This window comes from Sarcophilus harrisii, chromosome 3 (genome assembly GCF_902635505.1).
Source record: "Sarcophilus harrisii chromosome 3, mSarHar1.11, whole genome shotgun sequence".
Classification (NCBI taxonomy): domain Eukaryota; kingdom Metazoa; phylum Chordata; class Mammalia; order Dasyuromorphia; family Dasyuridae; genus Sarcophilus; species Sarcophilus harrisii.
In genome coordinates, this window is record NC_045428.1 from 150,426,099 (window position 1) to 150,448,377 (window position 22,279).

General features: G+C 33.2%; 1 protein-coding gene across 1 annotated transcript in view; it reads left to right on the forward strand.

Moving 5' to 3' along the window:
* Nucleotides 1–22,279, forward strand: part of ITGBL1 (integrin subunit beta like 1) — a 372,886-nt gene that overhangs the window by 153,593 nt on the left and 197,014 nt on the right. The window contains exons 3-6 of the mRNA XM_031958632.1: nt 9,387–9,533; nt 12,138–12,260; nt 15,585–15,725; nt 21,500–21,640. Of these exons, the coding sequence (XP_031814492.1) occupies nt 9,387–9,533; nt 12,138–12,260; nt 15,585–15,725; nt 21,500–21,640 (552 nt within the window). The remainder of the gene's footprint in view (nt 1–9,386; nt 9,534–12,137; nt 12,261–15,584; nt 15,726–21,499; nt 21,641–22,279) is intronic.

Here is a 22,279-nt window from a genome sequence, read left to right on the forward strand (position 1 = left end):
GTTTATTGCTTCCCTTCTAATCTTGTCTGCATTAATTTTGTTTGTACAAAAACTTTTCAGTTTGGTATAATCGAAATTTTCTATTTTGTGATCAGTAATGATCTCTAGTTCTGCTTTGGTCATAAAGACCTTCCCCTTCCACAGGTCTGAGAGGTAAACTATCCTGTGTTCCTCTAATTTATTAATAATTTCATTCTTTATGCCTAGGTCATGAACCCATTTTGACCTTATCTTGGTGTACGGTGTTAAGTATGGATCAATGCTTAGTTTCTGCCATATTAGTTTCCAATTTTCCCAGCAATTTTTATCAAACAGTAAGTTCTTATCCCAAAAGCTGGGGTCTTTGGGTTTGTCAAAGACTAGGTTGCTATATTTGTTGACTGTTTTATCCCTTGAACCTAATCTATTCCACTGATCAACTAATCTATTCCTTAGCCAATACCAAATAGTTTTGGTAACTGCTGCTCTATAATATAATTTTAGATCTGGTACAGCTAAGCCACCTTCATTTGATAATTTTATTGTTTTTGTTTTTGTTTTGCTTTGTTTTTGTAGAAGGCCATTGGTAAAGAATGCACCAAGCCTAAAAAAAGTTTTTTCTTTATATGTGAAAGCAGTTTATTTTATTTCAAGACCAGAAATGTTTTCCTCCTTAGTGCTCTAATGTATTTTGATTAGCATTTATCTTTACTGACTGAAGGAGGTTAGTGATTTTGCATACACACCCAGCCCCAAGAAAAAGAAATTATGAAACTAAGTTGTTGTATTGTTTATTTAAAGAACCACAAAAAACATTTTTTCCCTGTGCATTTTTTCAGAACTTCAGGCCTTTATCAACAGAGATCAATTCAATAGCTCACTTGGGAAGCAAGCAGCAAGGGAGGTTAGCAAACCTATGTCTTGTGTTCTTAAAAATCAAAATAAGACATTTTTATTTTACCTTCCACAAGGGCTTATCTTCATTTGCCAGTTAAGGCTACCAAATACCACTGACCACCACTAAAGCAGCAAAAATAGCAGTTAAATTCTTCCACTCCTAGACCCACTCCCATGCCAATAAATTGGTTTGGGGATGTTTTGCTTTGCAGACATTCAGTTTTTTTCTTGACTCATTTGACTCAGCTTTGAAGGTCAGCAGACATATTTTCAAGTATATAGGATTGTTCATTTTGAGAAACACATTTCATACCTTTGGAAATTAAGTTACCAGGAAAGAAAAATTTGTGTTGCATTTTATTAATAATATGTGATGGTCTGGGCAGCCACAAGCAACTGAGTTATGTGTGGCTATCCCATTTACATAAATGAACATGACCATCTCATTGAGGCAGGCAGTAAGGATTGATTATTTAAGGATTTGTCAAGTGTTTTTTGAAAATCTAAATCTTCTAAATCTTTTTTTATTAAAATTTTAAAAAAATATTTTTCCTCCAGTTACATGTCAAGAAAATTTTTAGCACTCATTTTTAAAATTTTTTCTTTTTTCTTTTTTTTTATTATAGCTTTTTATTTACAAGATATATGCATGGCAGGGCTGGTTCAATATTAGGAAAACTATCAATTTTCTGTTTAACCAAATTAAAAAACCATTGATCATCTAATAGATGCAGGCATTTGATAAAATCCAACATCCATTCCTATTAAAAACACTTGGTAAGGAATAAATGGACTTTTTTAACAAATTAAAAACCATCGTACATCATATGTAATGGAGACAAACCAAACCATTCCCAAAAATCTGGGGGAAACGGGACATCACACTTATTTAATATTGTATTAAAAGCTTGCCATAAATAAAAGAGCTAGAAAGAGATTAAAAAGAATAAGAATAGGCAATGGGAAGCCAAATTATCACTCTTTGCCGATGGTGTCTAATGATGGTATTTAGAGAACCCCAGAGATTCCCAAAAAGTTAAGAAATAATTACCTTTAAAAGTTGCTTTATAAAAATAAACCCCATAAGTCATCAGCATTCTTATATATCCAAAAAATAACAGTCAGAGTTACAAAAGAAATTAAAAAGTAAAATTTATATAATAAAAATATTTAAATCTATCTGCCAAAAAAAAAACTTTATGGGAAAAATTACGACCACTTTTCCAAAAATTAAGTCTGATCTAAAAATTGAAAATTAAATGCTCTTGGATAGAAAATAAATAAAGATGAAATATTACCTAAACTAATTTATTTAGCCATACCAATCAAGTCCCACAAAACTATTTTAATGACCTAGAAAAATAACAAAAAGTTCATATGGAAAAAAAAGGTCAAGAATTTCAAGGAATTAATGAAAAAAAAATCAAAATGGTGGCTTAGTGCCCCAGATTAAAATTATATTATAGAGCAGCAGCCCAAAACTATTTTTTATTGGCTAAGGAATAGATTATTGATGTGGAAAGATTAGGTTCAAGGGTAAAACAGTCAACAAATATAGCCCTAGTCTTTGAAAACCCAAAGATCCCAGCTTTTGGGATAAGAACTTACCGGATAAAAAAGTGGGAAAAATGGAAACTAATTAGAAATAGGCATTATCCATCTTTTCCCGAACCAAGATAAGGTCAAAATGGGTTCTGACCTAGGATAAAGAATGAAATTATTAAAAATTAGAAAACAGGATGTTTACCTCTGACCTGTGGAAGGGGAAGGACTTTAGACCAAAGAGAACTAGAGATCATTACTGATCACAAAATAGAAAAATTTCTATTATCAAATGAAAAGTTTTTGACAAAAAAACTAATGCAGACAAGATTGAAGGAAGCAATAAACTGGGAAAATATTTTTACAGTCAAAGGTTCGATAAAGGCCTCATTTCAAAATATATAGAGAATTAACTCTAATTTATAAAAATCAAGCCATTCTCCAATTGAAAACAAAGGATATGAAAGACAATTCTGATGAAGAAATTGAAACTATTTCAGTCAATGAAAAGATCCCAATCATTATTAATCAGAGAAATGCAAATTAAATAACTTGAGATACCATACACACCGTCAGATTGGGTAAGATGACAGGAAAAAATAATGATGATTGTTGGGATGGGAAAATGGGACATTGATGCATTGTTGGTGGAGTTTGAACGAATCCAACCATTTTGGAAAGGAAAGTTTGGGTATTAAAAGTTATCAAACTTGCATACCCTTTGATCACAGTGTTATATGGGATTTATCCCAAAAAGAGAATTTAAAGAAGGGGGACCTGTATGTGCAATTAAGTTTTCCCTTTTAGTGAAAAAAATAAACTGAATGATGCCATAGTTGGAGAATGGTTGAATAAATTTGTATATGAAAATTATGGAAAATGTTTGGAAAGAAACCCAGGAAACGAAAGGCCTGGAAGACACTAATAGCTGGGGTACGGACCGGGATCAATTTCCCAATACTTAGATGCCGTTCTGGTCAGGCCTCTCGAAAGATCCCTTTTTTGGACATTGAACTGTGTATGCCCGAAAAAGCGGGGATTAAAAACCATTAATTAATTAATATCGAGTTTGTTTTCACAAGCTAATTGTACAATATTTGATTGTTCTTTTTCCGCAAAACGGAAAGGGTTTTATTTGGGTATCAATTTTTTTTAAAATTTAAATTCGTATCCTGCCATCAGGGAGGGTAAAGGGAAAATTAACAAAGGTTTGGCAAATTGTTAATGCTGTAAAGTTACCTGTATATTCCTGTAAATAAAAGGCTTTAAATAAAATAAAAAATTAAAAAAAAAAATGGGGTAAATTTTCAGCATTGCGTTCAAAACCTTTTGTTCCTTTTCCCTCCTCCCCCCCCAGATAGTTGATAATATATGTTAAATATGTTAAAGTATAAGTTAAATACAATATATGTGTACATGTCCATATAGTTATTTTGCTGTACAAAAAGAATCAGATTTCGAAATAGTGTCCAATTAGCCTGTGAAGGAAATCAAAAATGCAGGCAGACAAAAATAGAGGGATTGGGAATTCTAGGTAGTGGTTTACAGTCATCTCCCAGAATTCTTTTGCTGGGTGAAGCTGGTTCAATTCATTACTGCTCTATTGGAACTGATTTGGTTCATCTCATTGTTGAAGAGGGCCACGTCCATCAGAATTGATCATCATATAGTATTGTTGTTGAAGTATATAATGATCTCCTGGTCCTGCTCATTTCACTCAGCATTAGTTCATGTAAATCACTCCAGGCCTTTCTGAAATCATCCTGCTGGTCATTTCTTGAAGAACAATAATATTCCATAATATTCATATACCTCAATTTATTCAGCCATTCTCCAATTGATGGGCATCCACTCAGTTTCCAGTTTCTGGCCACTACAAAGAGGGCTGCCACAAACATTCTTGCATATACAGGTCCCTTTCCCTTCTTTAAAATCTCTTTGGGATATAAGCCCAGTAATAACACTTAGCACTCATTTTTAAAGCATTTTGAATTCCAATTTTTTCCCTTCTCAGTACTCTCCTTCCTTCTTCCCAAGATGATAGATGGTTTGAAAGAGTTTATATATAGATATGCATGTGAAACTATTTCTATATTAATCACAGTTGTAAAAGAAGAAAAAGGTTAAAAAAATAAGAAATAATAAAGTAAATGAAAAAATAGACTTTGATCTGCTTTGAGTCCATCAGTTCTTTATGTAATTATGGATGGCATTTTCCTTCTTTAAGCTGCATGTATTTGTATTTGTCTTAGGCCATTATATTGCTGAGAAGAGCTCAATCATGGTTGATCATTACACAATGTTGCTGATACTGTGTACAATGTTTTCCTGTTTCTGTTCATTTCACTTTGCATCAGTTTATACAAGTCTTTTCAGGTTTTTCCTAAAATTTACCTGTTCCTTTTTTATTTCATAACACTATTCCAATTTATTCATATGTCACAGTTTGTTCAATCATTCCCCAATTGATGGGCTTCCCCTCGATTTCCAATATTTTACCACAATGAAAAAGATTGCTATAAATTTTTTTTGCACATATATAGATCCTTTTCCCTTTTTAATGATCTCTTTGGGATACAGACCTAGCAGTGTTATTGCTAGATCAAAAGGCATGTTGCCTTTTGGGCATAGTTTTCAATCTCTTATGGAGGTTATTTAAATATGATAGCACTGTCAAGCTAAAAAAGGAGCCAGATTATGAAGAACTTTAAAAGCCCATAAGGAGATATTATATTTGATTTTTGAAGTAACAAGGAGCCATTGAAATTCATTGCATATAGATTAACAGACATCTGCCTAAAAATTCATTTTAGCAATAGAATGGAGAAATGAATGAAGTGGGGAGAAATTTAAGGGAGAAATACCAGTTGGCAGCTGTTTTGTAATGTTGTAATAGGCCAAATGTTTTTAAAATGAAAATATATGAAAACAGAATAGAAAACCAAAAAGTGTGAGACAATGCAAGTGTAGGTGTATGTACAATATAAATTTAACAAATTTTGTGTAGACTTTTTTTTTTCTCTTCAAATATCTTGATTATTAAGGGGAAAATTTCGATTATAATGTAAGATCGTTGAAAGTGACTAAGACAAGACCCAGAAATACTTATCTTCACAACTGAGTAGTCATAATCCTTTTCTCACTAAATTTGAAGCCTCCTTTGTTGGTAATGACTAAAAATAACTCTTCTCTTTAAACTCTGGTTGTTACTGGTTATTATACCAAAAAATATTGTATTTAAATGTCCTGAAAGCATTAACACAGCATCTAAGTTGCTAATTTACATCCAAGAGGAGTTTAGGCACTCTAAGAATTTGGCTTAATATTTTAATAAATAGAATGGATGGTTGAGTAGAGAGAGCACTTATGTTTGTTGATGATACCAAGTTGGCTGGAATTGCTTGCACTCTGGAGGGCAGGATTGGAATAGAAAAGGATATAAACAACTTGGAGGAGAAGTCTGCCTTGAATGAGATGAATTTCAAATAAGAACATACTTTCTATTTAGGACAGGATAATTAATTCCACAAATGCTGTATGATTAAGAACTGGCTACATGGAATATGGCATATGGAAGAACATTTCTGAGAGACAGAGTGGAACACATACTCATGCTGTGTCTTTCTATGGCCAGCCTAATGGACTGTGACACATCTCTACCATTTTTCTTGGCTGATCAATCTGGATAACTCTATGAGATTTGACTATGGTGCATCTGAGTACCCAGATTGCCAAACCCAGAATGATTCTGTTGTGTCATGATCTGTTTATTTTAAATATATGGACAGACATTTTGTGAGATCATGAAAGGGAATTGGCTTTGGAGAGAAGAATCAACTCTCATGTTATATATAGTCAGTCAAATCTTTGATTACTCACTGTTTGCAAAGCATTGGGAAGGAAGTGATGCTTTTCTTTTTGGCATCAGTGAGAAATTGGCTGTAGCACTATGAATTCAATTTGATTCAATAGGCATTTAATACCATTTAATACCATTCATACCAGAATAAGCTGATCACTTGAAATCTCAACTCCATGTAGTTTGACTTAGTTTTTCATAATCAAAATGTTTTTAACTCACCTTTAGTGAGTTCCCTCTGCTTCTCCCCTCTGCTTAAAGGGTGGAATGTGGACTATTATTATCCTTCCAAAGCCTTCTTTTATAGAGGAATCAAAACATCCTAGTAAATCCATTTTCCATCAGCTCTCTGTTTGACTTCATGGAACTGTGATATACCATGCCCCCGCCTACTGATTACCACCTGGTATCCTGTCTTTTGTCTTCCTTTTGTATGGAAGCTCATTGAGGACAGTGGCTATCTCTTTTTTCTCATTTATATCTCCAGCCACAGAGTCAGGTACACGTAATGCTTAATATATGTTCTTTTTTTTTAATCAACTCTGCTATATGCAAGGCTCTATGCTAGATATGGGGGAATACATAGATATTTTCAAGAGAATTTTCAGAAAATAATTACTTTCTCTTTCAGCAATGCAAATCCTATTTTTTCCACTTATCCCCAAGGCTCACTTGAAGTCCTATCACCTCAACAGTAACAACGACAAAATACAACAACAAAACTTCCTGAGGCCTATTATCTTTCCTTCTTTCTTTCTTTCTTTCTTTCTTTCTTTCTTTCACATTTCAGAATTTAAATCATCTATATTTCCCATCCTAATATGACAGTTTTGTATAGTACTCAACCAATTATTCAGGTTACTACAGTATCTACAATAGACCGTGTCTTTGTCTCTTTCAATTGTAGATTAGGTTTCTCAACAACATTACAATGCCTCTTTTCTCATCCATTATAAAATAGGTAAATAAGAGAGATGGAGATAAAATGAAAAGGAAAGGGAAGGAAAGGAAGAGGAAAAAAGGGAGAGGAAGAGAGATATGTATGGTGCAGTAGAAAAAATGCTGAACTTGCATTAGCACAGTGTGTAGACAAAACATATAATAGGCTCTCTTTGTCTCTGTATTTCTCTGTTTCTATCTACATGCCTCTGTTTTTCTGTCTGTCTCTCTCACCTCATTCCCAGCCCTTTGTTTCTCTCTGTTCTTCATAATGGAAAAAGTGATGAGCTTGGAGCCATAAGATTCCTGTCTGCCATTTCCCATGTCATAAACTTAGGCAAGTCAATCAATCTTCCTGGATTAGTTTTCTGATCTGTAAAATTGAAAAGGTTGGGCTAAATAATGTCAACAGTGACTTTCCATCTCTTGATCTCCGATCCTGTAATTCTATGAAAATTTGTTACTGCTCCTAATGACAATATTATAGTGTTTTATGTTTTTATCATATTTTCCTAATTAGTTCCTTGAAGCTAAGAAACAGAGGCAGCTAAGTGAGACAGCTGATGCAATGCTGGGCTTCAGGCATTAAAATCCAGCCTCAGATATTTACTATCTTGTGTGATCATAGGCAAGTCATTTAACTTTTTTTTTGCCTCAGTTTCTTCAAATGTAAAATGGGGATAACAAGAGCACCTACTTCCCAGGGTTAGTGAGAAGATCAAGAGAAATAATATTTGACTTATTGTGTATCTAAGTTATATTTTGATATATTTAATATCTACTGGTCATCCTGCCATCTGGGGGAGGGGGTGGGGGGGAGGTAAGAGGTGAAAAATTGGAACAAGAGGTTTGTCAATTGTTAATGCTGTAAAGTTACCTGTAAATAAAGGCTATTAAATAAAAAAAAAAAAAAAAAGAGAAATAATATTTGTAAAAGACTTAGAACAGCAGGCATTAGTAAAAACTTGTTTCCTTCTTTTCTTCCTTACACTTCTGTATCTTAGTAGTGCCCAGTTTAGTTGGGCATTGTTTGTCATAGTACTCAGTTTATATTTGTCTATTGATTGGTTAATGAGAAGTAGTTGATAGATCTACTTAAAAGAAAGGTCATTTTATTGGACACTCCCTAGGAAGAGTATGAATTTATCTTTCCTTTGAAAAGAGTGGAGAGCACCTTTAATAAGTCAATGAAGTTTTTGGATTCATAAAACAAAGACACTGTTTGTTTGTTTGTTTTTTTTTAAAAGCTTTAATAAAGTGGTTTCTTTATCTGAAGGCTTTTAATTTTATCTAACATGTCAAGTCTTTATGATATATGTTGGTGCAGCAAGCACCTATAGTCCAATAAAATTACTGACTCTCAATCTTTCTATAACATAGAAAGCTTTCAAGAATTTCTGTGACCAAAAAAGGAAAAAAAGAAACCAATTACCACTTCCTCATCTTCCTCCCCAGAGGACTTCTCCAGACTTAGCTTTGTTAGTCTCAAGAAGACTAATATACAATGGACCATTTGACTCAAACACATTTTTCCAACATAGTAGAATATATCAGAATTCATCTTTTCCTGACATAATCTTTAAGGATGCAGAAAACATCAAATACAGATAAAGATACAGAGTATTACAGTAGGACTTTAGTGGGGAGAAAAAATCTGGCGAACTATAATTAAATGGCAATGAAAAACCAATCTATCAACAAGTATTCATTAAGCAGCTATTATATTCCAGGTTCTTATGGCAATGCAGGATAATTGAAAGTAATTCCACCTTAAGAACAGTTTCAGGGTACGTTTGATATTTTTTTAATATTAAAAATTAATATTAACTATGACCTATATTTAACAAACACAGATGTGACTGAATTGAAGTCTGTAAATTAAACACTATAAAACAAACCTTTTGGTCCTCAATGAAAAATCAGAAAGATTATTGTTTTATTGTTTTGCCACGTATCCTAAAGTTTCTTGATAAATTTATTTTGGCTACTTAGATTTAAAATGGGTTATATAAAAGAAACATTTTGCCCAATATTAGTAGAAAAAGCAGGAACAGTTAATAGGAAGACTCATCACAGCCATTTTTATTTTGTATTCATGCACCTTTAGTGTGTTTATTCTCCCTGATTTATGGTATTATGTTAATTAGATACTACTTTGTTAAATTCCTAGGCCATGGAAAGTGTGACTGTGGCAAATGTAAGTGTGATGAAGGATGGTATGGTGAAGCTTGCCAATACCCAACTAATTGCAATCTTACAAAGAAAAAAAGCAATCAGATGTGTAAGAATTCTCAAGATACCATCTGTTCTAATGCAGGTAAGCATTTTATTTTTCCTTATGAATATAAACTTTTCTCCTGTTAACTCGAAGGCTGTAATAATTATGTTTTGGGTGAAATACTCAGCTTTGTGCCTTTTAATGGAAGTGTGGCTGTGGAGAAATGCTGAAGCACCAAGTAAGAATGTATTTTCCTGAAATGAAATTCAGATAAATCAATAGGGGAAAAATGTCATGTTGCTGAAGCTCACAAGATTGACATATACTCCAGCTGTTCCAAATGCTTTCTTCATGCAGGATATTCACTGGAAACAAAAACTTGGCAACATTTTATGTAAATTGCCAAAGAGGAGTTTCAATGCTGGATTATATCTTTTAGGAGGGATTTATGTAAACTGACAATTATTTTCTATGTTAAAGATAAATGCTTTCGATTTCTACCTTAACATCAGTTAAATCTATTGTCATCTCAGATTGATAACTTGTTTCACCTGATCTGGTTATAAAACTTAGGGAAAGATCATAAGTAACAGAGTGGGATATAGATTTTTTTGTTTGTTTTGACAAAAATACATCATAATGTTTAGAAGGCATTTGAAAACATTTTTCAGAGATTGATGAAAAAGTCACGAAGATTCTTCATTAAAACAGAGTGAGAGGAAATATTTACAGTTCCTGCTGACTTGAATGGTCTTTACAAGTATAAACAAAATCATCCACCCTTTATTTTCTTGTTCTGGCCATGTCATCAAGAATCACATACTGATCCTACAGAGAAAACAAGGTGTTAAATCTGAAAGTGGTAATTTTATCAGCATTTGGAGAGTGGGAATGTATGTTCTGTGTGTACTGATTGAGCCCTTTCTGACTCGGGGTTGGAACCTAGTCACAGGATCTTTGATTCTTATAGTGCTTTGTGTGGATTAACCTGTGAAAAGGTACATGGGAACTAAGTTTCTGAGTGTAAATAACAGAAAGCCCTAGAGTCATGTCCAAACGAAGTTGTCATTGACTCAGGGAGGGAACTTCATTGACCTTGGATCACTTTGTATTGTTATTGTTATTCTCAAATATTTACCTTCACCATTAATTCCAAACACTTATTTCCAATTTCTGGCCAGACTTTTCTGTATGTATATTTCTACTGTAATCTCAAATTCTACTTTATCAGTTTTTTACTAAAAACTTTTTTTTATCATTTGGTTATTAGCACCAATATTCTTCCAATCAACTCAATAAATTCAACTTTTAGAATTGTGTAAAATAAAATAAAAAATCTGAAACCGTAGAAAGGAGAGCAGGATACAAATTTTATCTATGCTATTTAATACTTTTATGATCTTGAAAATAAAATTTCACCACTCTATGCCTCAGTATATTTATCTGGAGAATTATATCTGAGATCCCTTATACTCTAAAAACCTACAATGAATGAATGAATGGATGGATGGATGAAGAAAGCATTTTGGATGGTTACTATTTGCTTGTTGCTGTTTAGTCATGTTTTTCGTCCATGCCCAACTCTTTATGACCCCTTTTGGAAGTTTGCTTGGCAGTGATACTAGAATGGTTCACCTTTTCCTTCTCTAGTTCATTTTACAGATGAGGAAATTGAAGCAGACAAAATTAAGTAACTTGCCTACAATGATACATCTAGTAAGTGTCTGAAACCAGATTTAGACTCAGGAAAATGTGTTTTTCTGACTCCAGGCCTGGTGCTCTATTCATTGCACCATCTAGCTACTTTGTGCCATCCTCTAAACAAATCTTGTATTATCTTGCTTCCATATTTTTGCATGTCACTCTGGAAATACTCCTTATTATTTTTAAGATGGTATTTCTTCCATACAGTGTAATGGGCTGAGGTTTGAGTTGATGCACTGAGGTCCCAAGTACGTGAGGCTAAATAGTAATTGGACTATACTCTATTAATATACATGATTGGATAAAGAATGGTCCCTGCTCACTCTGTGCAAGTCCTGATGTGTTGTATAGGAAATGACGATTTTGGTGGGTGGAGACAGAGAGACAGGAAGAGAAGCTGGGGGAGATTGGCCTGGGTTCAATGCTAGCAGTCATGTGGCTGCTGGTCTAGCTAGCTTCTTGACTCAGCTACACACATTGCTATTGCCCATTCTCTTCCACCTCCGATCTTTCTTCACTGAGAATAAAGACTGACGACTTTCCCCTAACCTGAATTCCTGACTCCAACTGATTTTAAAATATGCAGTCTTCACAATACAGCCCTAACAATTTTCCCTCCAGTCTTCACATCTATTCAAACTACATATGAGTTTCCCTTCCACAATACTGATTTCTTGTTAATTAGTATGTTATTGGTTCTTGATTCTTATTTGTTAAATTAACACTTGGAAATACCAATATTTTTCTTACTTTTGAAATACAATATGATTTATATTCACTTTGTTATTCATTATGAGAATTAATCTATCTATCATTTAGCTGTCAGTTATAGTATGCTGAATGATTAGATGGATAGATGGACAGATATGGAAACTAGCAGTTGGGACACCTATAATTGGTTTGAGATTTTATATTTTTTGAGAATAGGAAAATACAAAATAATCGTTCAAAGTTGACAAGTAATAAGCACAAATCTTTCCTTTACTTTAATGTTTTCAGGTACATGTCACTGTGGCAGATGTAAGTGTGATAATTCAGAAGGAAATGGACTAGTTTATGGGAAATTTTGTGAGTGTGATGACCGAGAATGCATAGATGATGAAACAGAAGAAATGTGTGGAGGTATGTATATTTAAAAACCTTCAAAATTACTTAAGAATTCTGCTTTTTCATGTATTGTGCAATTATAAGAAACCATGTTAAGTTTCATTTTATTTTTCAAGCCTATGAACTGTGAGTTATTAATTGTATATGTACTTATATTTATATATGAGCAACCTTTCAATTGAGAGAAGTAAAAGCTAGTGCATTTCAGTACAGGCAAAAGAGCTGCTTAAAAGAAATGAAAGGTTACTCCTTTTGTAAAGATAAATAAGACAACCTAGATGGATAGGTCTTTGAAACAACTATCACATAAAATGAATTTTTCTTTATCTTTACTTTTTTTTCCTCTTCTTGTCTTCTCTTCCACTCTGGATATTTTCCTTCCTTTCTTCTCCTCTGTTCTTCAATCCAAATAGGGTTACCTAATGGTATGTTTTGTAGGGATCACTGGAGATCAATGTGGGTACTTAATTTGAACTTGGCAAAATATTTCAAGTAAATACACCATATAGACTATTTTGGACATTACTCATAAATGTCTTATTTGAACTGATTTGAGTTTTTTGACCCCTGATTATAGATTTGGAATATTGCTAAAATGATATATTTTCTAATCTATAGCTTCTTGTGGCTACAGAGTATGGTCATCCTTAGCAAGCATAAAGATAAGTGAAGAACTAAGGCAGATTCTTAAATATAGCATGTGAACATACTTTGCTTAGGTTTATCAACCTAAACCTTCCTTTCAGTCTAATGATTGTTTACTTCTTGGATAATATTTGAACATGATAATTGTGTGTGTGTGTGTGTGTGTGTGTGTGTGTGTGTTTGTGTTTGTGTGTGTATGAAAAAGAGAAAGACACAGAGAGAGCAAAAGACAGAAATAGACAGAGAGAGACAGAGACAGAGAGACTGATATCATTGTTTCTGAATAGTCCTGATCTCTAACCATTATATAGAAAATTGTTTTTAATAGGGATTGAACTCAAAATCACAGAAAAGTCAGAGGAAATGATATCACATTAGAACAAGTATCACTAGCATTAGTAATACATATCCTTGTTTCCTGAGCTCTTTTCAGGTTTAATTCCTGTGGTGAACCAGATGCTCTTCCTGTACATCTGCTTCCTCCTTTCTCCTTGGTCTCTTCCCTTCTCTCCCTCCCCCTAGGAAAAGTCCTTCTGTTAGATTTTCAAGCTAGTGACCTAAGTTAGCTGTAACCCAGGCATTCCTGTTCAGGGACCTAGTGTAAATTCTTTGAACAGTTCAACAGATTCGCCCACACAAATCATGTATTTGTAGTCTTACTGTTTCATTATAGTCCATGAAGATAAAGGGGAGAAAGGGAACAAAAATGTCTGGGGACCAGTAGCAGTCTATTTATGCTTAAGAATAGTTGCCTCATTGATACCTAGTGAAATGTAGATGTTAATTTTTACATGTAAATATATAATTTCCTTTTGATTTGGGTCATCAGTAATTATTTAGCATTTGGCTCATGTATTCTATTATAACTTATAATATGAACAATTTATAATTATATTTTATTATAAATTTCACTACTAGTGTTTATATACATATATGTTTGTAATTTTTTCAGGTTAAGGGCTTTGATTTTATGTATTGTTCTTATTGATACAGTATCATGGTAGCCTTCATCTTGTCTCCTCTAGTTAAATAAAGTCTTTTTACCTGCTAAAATATTTCTATCTGATAAGCTGTTTGTTATATATGTTCAGAAAAGGATGGCAGCCAACTCATGATTAGTGCTCAATTAGATCGACAAAATGGTGTGTTTTCTGGGCCTTTCCCTCCCAGTGGCAAGCATGCTGTCTGATTAATAGGAGTCTTGCCGACAGCGATGTCCTGGACACCAACTCTGTCCTATCTCCCACTTCCTACCCAATCTCTACATTCTCCATCTGCTCTCCCACCACCTGTCCAAGCTGTTATAATATAGAATTTAAAATATTCTCACAAGTAGTTTTCTCTGAGCTGTGAGGTTTTATGGGTTTTTAAAGGGGTTGACAGAAAGTGGAAGGAGATAGTAGAATGATAGAGACCCACATGTAAACAACTTTCAGAAAATGCAGGCTATATGATGAAAAAAAAAGTTGATAGAATAAAAAAAGTCATCACATTTATAAGAAGAAAAATTCAAATTCTAGAAAAAGTTATACTAAGATCTTCTAATAAAATCCAAAGGAGGACTAGAGGTCTGGCTACCTCAATATATAGAAAAAGTGATAGGAAGGGGCAACACTCTTGGTTGGGAGAGTTAGAAGTGGAAGAGAATCATAGAAATATGAAAAAGAAAATTAGCAAAAGGTTGCTTGGGCAAGTAGAAGTTTGGGGGAAACTGAACAGAAATTAAAAGAGAGAATGATGTTAATAAAAGCATGGACATAGAGCTGGAGGGGATCTTGGCATTCCCAAAGAAGTTGTTCAGTTTCTTAAATTCTACAGATAAAGAAAAACATGTCTAAAGAGAAAAATTTTAAAGTTTATAGAGATGGTGACTGACAGAGCTAGGATTCAAGTCCAAATCCTCTGCCTCTCAATTCAGTGTCCTTTTCATTGTATCACAGTATGCTGAGCTTAGACAACTGATTGAAGGTGGGCCTGGTTACATGGAATCCATTATCACTAATTAATTGTCTCTTTAATATAACATATGCAAATGAGAGCAAGAGACTACTTGGACTGAAATGAGCACTAAACTTTTACTGAAAACAATTTTTGCACATGTCCAGAATGGCTAAGTGAAACCCTTATCAGCTCATAATGGTCTGGGCACTAACAATATGCCTATGAGTAGTACAGTTTAAACCATTTTTTGGGTTCCAAAATCAGTACTGGTAGATGCTTACTGAAGATATACGATGTAAGAAAATGCTTCTGGAATCATTTCATTTGGTATGTTATTTTACAGTCTAAAGATAGAATAATTTGCACAATTCTCTGTTTGACTTTTTGTTATACATGTGTGTATGTGTGTGTATGTGTGTATGTGTAAAATCTCATTTGTCTGAATACATGAAGTGAAAAGGGTATTTGGTTTAAATCATCTCCATACATGATTGCCTCTATTTTCCACTTGATTTGGGGGCTGTAGATGACACCATGATGTGTTGGCACGTTTCATTGTCAAGAAATAAACTGCCTTAACTGAGAAACTATAGATATTGTTTTATTTTATAATGCCATACATACATATATGTGTGTATGTACATACATATATATATATATATGTCACAAGTGGCTAGGATGTAAATTCTGCTTTTTAAAGTTGCTTTCTGTTTTTTTTTCCTCCTCACTGTATAAAATTCATTTTGGGTAAAGGCCATGGAAAGTGTTACTGTGGAAACTGTTACTGTGAGGCTGGTTGGCATGGAGATAAATGTGAATTCCAGTGTGACATCACCCCCTGGGAGAGCAAGAGAAGATGTACATCTCCAGATGGCAAAATCTGCAGTAACAGAGGTGTGTCATTCATGTACTCTACTACAGAGATGAAAACAAAGCCAATAATTGCTGATGATACTCGTCTCTCTCAACCCTTCCCTCCACCCCCATCCTATTTCCTTTGGTGAAGAAGGATGTCTGTTTTTAAGTCATTCATATGTGATGCAAATCAAAATGTACTCTGTATTTAATTTCCAGTTTTTTTTTCAATTTGATAAAAAACAACACAGACAAGAAACTTCCTTTCATTATCTTAGCTTCACTGAACAAACTAATTTCTTTGGCCACTGTCCAGAACTGGCACAGTACAATTCAAAGGCAATTCATGAAGTTAGTTCTGTTTAAATATTGTTTGACGATGCTATAGATGATGGTATAGAAGCATGAGTATCTAATTATTCTGAAGACATTTAGAAAATGCTCTCATCTTAATTATGGGGAAATAGAAAGCTTGAGTCATACCCATAATGGATGTAGATTGATTTCACTTTTAGATTTCAGCAGTGAAAATGATATCCTGAACATGATATAAATGTATAGATAGAAACATAGAATGTCAGGTTAAGTATTAGGTTCCAGTTATATTGATGATATTTTAGCAAATAGTTAGAAAGATCTTAGGCAAGATATATTTCTTTAAATATTATTAGAAATGAAAGGCAAATTATGGTAGGTGATACTCATCCAGATGCAGATTTCTGCAGGATATTGAATGAAACAACTGGGAGCATCTTTGCCAATCTCCACTGTCATCTCATTCCTCTGCTTGCTGTGTACCTAAGGAGTCTGACACATTTTACACTTCTTTTCCCTTATTCTGCCATTATTAAAATGGTGATATTTTAGCATATGAAATTAAAACAGACAACAGAGCAGGAAACCTCCACTTATATATTAACATATTGTACATTAAAGTTGCCCAGCATTTATTAGCATAGCATATGCTGAGCACTATAGATACAGATAGAAAAAAGTGAAGTAATTTCTGCTTTCAAAGACTTAATATTCTAACTGGAGCAGACAATACATAAAAGAGAGTTTGGCTAAAAGGAGGAAGGAAAAGTCCAAGTTACATCTGTAGGATATGGCAAGGCTCTGGCACTCTAGATTCTCTCATGATGGAGACAAAAGGAAAAATGGACATATTTTTAGGTAGCAACACAAAAAAAAATGTTATCTGCACAAGAATCTTGGATAAAATAGATACACATGCATACAATATTATGCAGCATTTTTTCTGTCTGGATTTCATCTATAAAGAAGTCACCTTTCATTTCTATTATTAAATTGATATTTTTCCTGTCCAACTCTTTTCTTAGGCTATCCAACAACATATTAGCAATATGTATTGATGATTTATAATGCTAGAATAATAGTACTACTGAGACTAAATTGGTATCTGTCAGTGAGAATGGAGAGAAGGAACTGTAATTGTTGGAGAAGGGTCATGAGGCACACTGTCTTAGAGCAGTAGATTAAAAGTTGCAGGAGAAAGAGACTATTTTTTTTTCAGAAGAATAGACAAATTATATCAGTTTTATCTTCTACCTTTCATCTACCTCAGCTACGTATTTCCTGGCTTTATTATGTGGCTTGAGATCAGATTTGAAGTGTCTCAGAGGCTGATGCCCATATGAAAATTTTCCACAAAGCAGGTGCCTAGAAAACATGATGATTAAGTGGCAGACTTAAGAGTTTGAAATTAGAATCACTGGCTCCAAAGCAAATGAACTTTCTTCTGTACTTCAGCAATATAATGAGTTTAATCATTCCACATTGCATGACTATATGTGGTGATACAATGTATCACTAGAGTTTAAGATTTGCTGTTGTGTATATATAACAGAACACAGTTTTTTGTTTGTTTGTTTGTTTGTTTTTGGTTTTGTTTAATCTCTGCTCTAGAATTTAAACTGCTTTACTCCTTCACATTATTTGGTATTTATTGAATTAATAAATGAAAGAAGAGGATAAAACTTTATATGAGTATCTGTTTTACTTCATATTATTTGATTCATTACAATATTTACTTATCAGGATCCTTTGGGACTCTGACTTTTTCATCTGTTGTGTGATTTGCAAATTTGATAAAGATGCTTTCAATTACTTCTTGCAAGTCAGTGAAAAGCTAGATTAAATGGCTTCTGGTGGTTCCTTTCAGCTCCAAATTTGTGAGCTTAGTTAATGGTATTATGTTAACTGTACCAGTCCCGGTACATATCCCTGGCTCTTTCCCCTGGAGATCTTTTTTCAATTTAACATTAAACTACTAATGACTAGTTTGGGGGGTTCAATATCAATGCTAATCTAAATCTTTCTAATTTTACTATCATCTATTTTGTATCTTTTTTATATGTCTGCTAAAGTCCAGGCAAGCTATATTGACACCATTTCCTGAATTAAGTAGTTTTGTGACCCTATTTTAATTTTTTGTTGTTATTATTATTTTTGCTGAGACAATTGGGATTAAGTGACTTGCTCAGGATCACAAAGCTAGAAAGTGTCTGAGATCAGCTGTGAACTCAGGTCCTCCTGATTTCAGGGCTGGTGCTCTATCCACTGCACCACCTAGCTGGTCCTGTGATCCCATTTTTAAAAAATGGAATCAAGTTAATCTGGAATCACATGTTCTTGCTAAAATCATGCTAGTTGTATGTGAATAATTCTTTCCAGAATTTTGATAAAAGAAGAATTCAACACCAATGACCCATAGACTCACTCTATTATTATTCTTGTTTTTTCTTAATTAAATTTTATTTTTATTTTCAATTCCAAATTTGTATGGTTTTGTGGACCATATAAAGCCAGTGAAATCATTTGCTAAGGTGACTGCAAGAGATGATGAACTGAAAGTCAGCAACAATCACCTACGGCTTGAGTTCTCTAAGTTGATAATTTTCTATGGCTCCTGAATGATGCTATAAATATCCAAATTGCCCTTGGCAGAAAAAAAAAGGTTCCCCACCTTTGCTCTACTCCCTTCCCACTCATTAAGGAAAATAAGAAATACAGTACCCATTATGTTTTTTTGTAGCCATCCAAAACATATTTCCACATATTTTGAGAGGAAAAAAAACACCAGGAAAAATAAAGGAAAACCATATACTTCAATCTGCACACTGATTCTTTTATCAGTCTCTATCTAGAGGTACACAGCATTTTATCATGTGTCCTTTAGCACTGTGGTGAATCATTGTATTGATCAGAGTTACTGAATCATTAACACTTAATTATCTTTATAATATTGCTGTTACTGTGTAGATTGTTCTCCTTCCAGGTTTTTCTGAAGCTGGCTCATAATTACTTCTTTCTTCATAATAGTATTCCTTCACATTAGTGTACTGGAAATTTTTCAGCCATTTCTCAGATGCTGGGCATTCTCTCAGTTTCCAAAATTCTTTGCCACTACAAAAAGAGCTACTATTAATGTTTTATACATGAGTTCTTTTCCTTTGACTTTCTTGGTGTATAGACTTAGTAATAATTTTGTTACATCACAGAGTATGCATAGTTTTTATAGCCCTTTGGATATAGTTCCAAATTGCTCTCCAGAATATTTGCACTAGTTCACAACTTGACCAATGGTACATTAATAGGTCTATTATTAGTGTACCTATATCCTCTCCAACATTTATTTATCATTTTTCTTTTGCCCTTTGTTAGTTAATGTGATAGGTATAAGGTGGTACCTCAGAGTTAGTTTAATATGCATTTCTCCAATTATTTGTGATTTAGGACATTTTTTTTCATATAATTATAGGTAATTTTTATTTCTTCTTCTGAAAAGCTGCCTGTTCATATCTTTTGATTTTGGTTCTTAAAAATTTGACTCAGTTCCCTACATATTTGAGAAATGAGGCCTTTACCAGAGAAACTTGCTCAAAATTCTCCTACTCCATTTAATGCTATTATTTTATTTTTTGGCTACATAAGTTTTGTTTGCATACAAACAAACCTTTTAAAATTTATGTAAATAGAATTATCCATTTTTATCTCTTATCCTCAATATTTCTTGTGTGGTCATAAACTTTTTCATATCCATTGGTTTGACAGGTAATTTCTTCTGTGCTCCCCAAATTTGTTTATATCACCCTTTTGTCTAAATTTTGTACCTATTTTAAGCTTTTCTTGATATATGATATGATATGTTGCTTTATGCTTGGTTTTTGCCAGATTACTTTCCAAATTCCCTAGAAGTTTTTGTCTAATAGTTCTTGCCCCATAGTTCCAGTCTTTGGATTTATCAAATGCCAAGCTCCTCTGCTGATTTGCTTCTGTATATTGCGCACCTAATTTCTTCCATGAGTACTGCTATATTTTTATGTAGTACTAAATTATCTTAATGGACATCACTTTGTAATATAGTTTGAGATCTGAGACTGCTGGATCTCCTCTCTTCACGTTATTTAAAAATGGATTCTCTTCATAGTCCTAGCCTTTTGCTATTTCAGATTAATTTTGTTATTTTTTTCTGTCTCTAAAAAATAACTATTTTTTAGTTTAATTGGTATGACACTTAATAAGTAAATCAATGTAGATAGTATTTTCATTTTTATATTAACTTGGCTTAGCCATGAGCAATTAATATTTCTCCAAATATTTAGATGTCTTTATTTGATGAGTGCTTTATATTTGTGTTTATATAGTTCCTGTGTGTGTCTTAGCAAGTAGACTCCTAAATTTTTACAGCCTTCCCTCATTTACATGCAATTCACTTGTATGCTGTCATCACCTCCCTGATGTCATGGTCCTCTTTGGGAATGAAGGACAACTGTTGATAGTTATTTTAAATGGATTTTTTTTTCTGTTTCTTCCTGCATGGTTTTATTGATAATATATAGACCTGCTAATGATTTGTATAGGTTTATTTTATATCCTCCAGCTTTGCTAAAATTGTTAATTGTTTTGATTGGTTTTTTAGTTGACTCTGTATGGTTCTCTAAGTATGCAATAAACAATGATTTTATTTCCTCATTTCCTATGTTTATTCCTTCAATTTATTTTTCTTCTCTCATTGTTAGAGATAGAATTTCTAGTACCAAACTGAATAATAATGAATGTTCTTGATTCTTCACTGATCTGACTGGAAAGGCTTCTAACCTATCCCCATTACAGAAAATGTTTGCTGTTTGATTTCTATTAAATTCTTTAAAGAAAGAGAATGATTTATCTTCTCTATTCTTGAGGTACTTCTGAATTCCTTGATTTTTACTTATCATAGAGAAAGATAGAGTTCATGATGTATGTCTTTCATACATCTTTTCAGTTCTTTCAGTATTCAAAGCTTTTTTCAGTACCCAAAATTCATCTGTACTAGCTAATTTGTTTTCTCTATCTTGAACATTAGGCCTCTAATTTCTTCGAGCCTTCTCTTTTTCACAATAGAGGTTAATATCAAACAAACAATAAGCCTTAACAATATATCTTTTGTTGTTGTTCTTAGCCATGTTAAATATATTTCAAACTAGTATTCCTGATCAGGCCACACCTTTGTATATATCTTCTGTTATCTATCATTCCTTTTGTATTTTATATTTATATTTTTATTCTCTAAATGGGTAGTGAGTTATCTAAGCATCCATGTTGGTTTCTTCAGATATTGCTTCTTTTCCTTCTTCACTGGAATTATTTGTTTTTGTGATAATACATTTGCCTTCCTTTTTGAAATCCTCATTTACATAGAAACCAACTTTTTAAAAAACCAGCTATTTCATTTTATTGATTAAGTTGAGTTGACTTAAAGACTAATATAAACCATATTTTATTTTGTTTTCTTTTTTCCCCCTCCACAGGAACATGTGTGTGTGGCGAATGTTCTTGCCATGATGTAGATCCAACAGGAGACTGGGGAGACATTCATGGAGACACCTGTGAATGCGATGAAAGAAATTGTAGATCAGTCTATGATAGGTATTCTGATGACTTCTGTTCAGGTAAGAGGTAGTTTTAGTTAAATGGTTAAAATTTGTTTTTAATTTTTATTTTTAATATAATGGAATTGTATTTATACAATCATAGTATTCATTGGGATTCTCACTGGAATTGAGTTAACTAGATTTTCCAGCAGTGATAGTGTCTTTGATAGTCGTTTATTTAGGCATTAGCAATATGTTTTATGAAACTGAGCTTAAAGTTAGCCTAATTGTTTGTTCTTTGGGAAGTCACATCAGCTTGCTAGATATTAATTTTCTCCTCTGTAAAGAATGGGCATTATACTAGGTGATGTCTAAGATCATTTATAGTTCAAAAAATCCATGGCTCAAATACCTAATTGCAGAGAACTAATAGTGAAAAAGATTCCTTGTACTATTTGCATTTATTTATTTTGGTCTATGCTTTTGCTTTGATGTGTATGGTAGACTCCCAGTATGGAAACTTCCTTTACTAATAATAAAAATGGGCAATTATTTTGTACTTTATATAAAATTGCTGAAAAATTAAATGACATATTATTATATATGAAAAACATAGTATATGCCCACATCTTCCAGACCTCAAGTCAGGATAGCTCTTCACTTAATCCTATGCCACCTCTCATTTTTGTAACAAAATTTCCTAACTAGAAGGCTTAA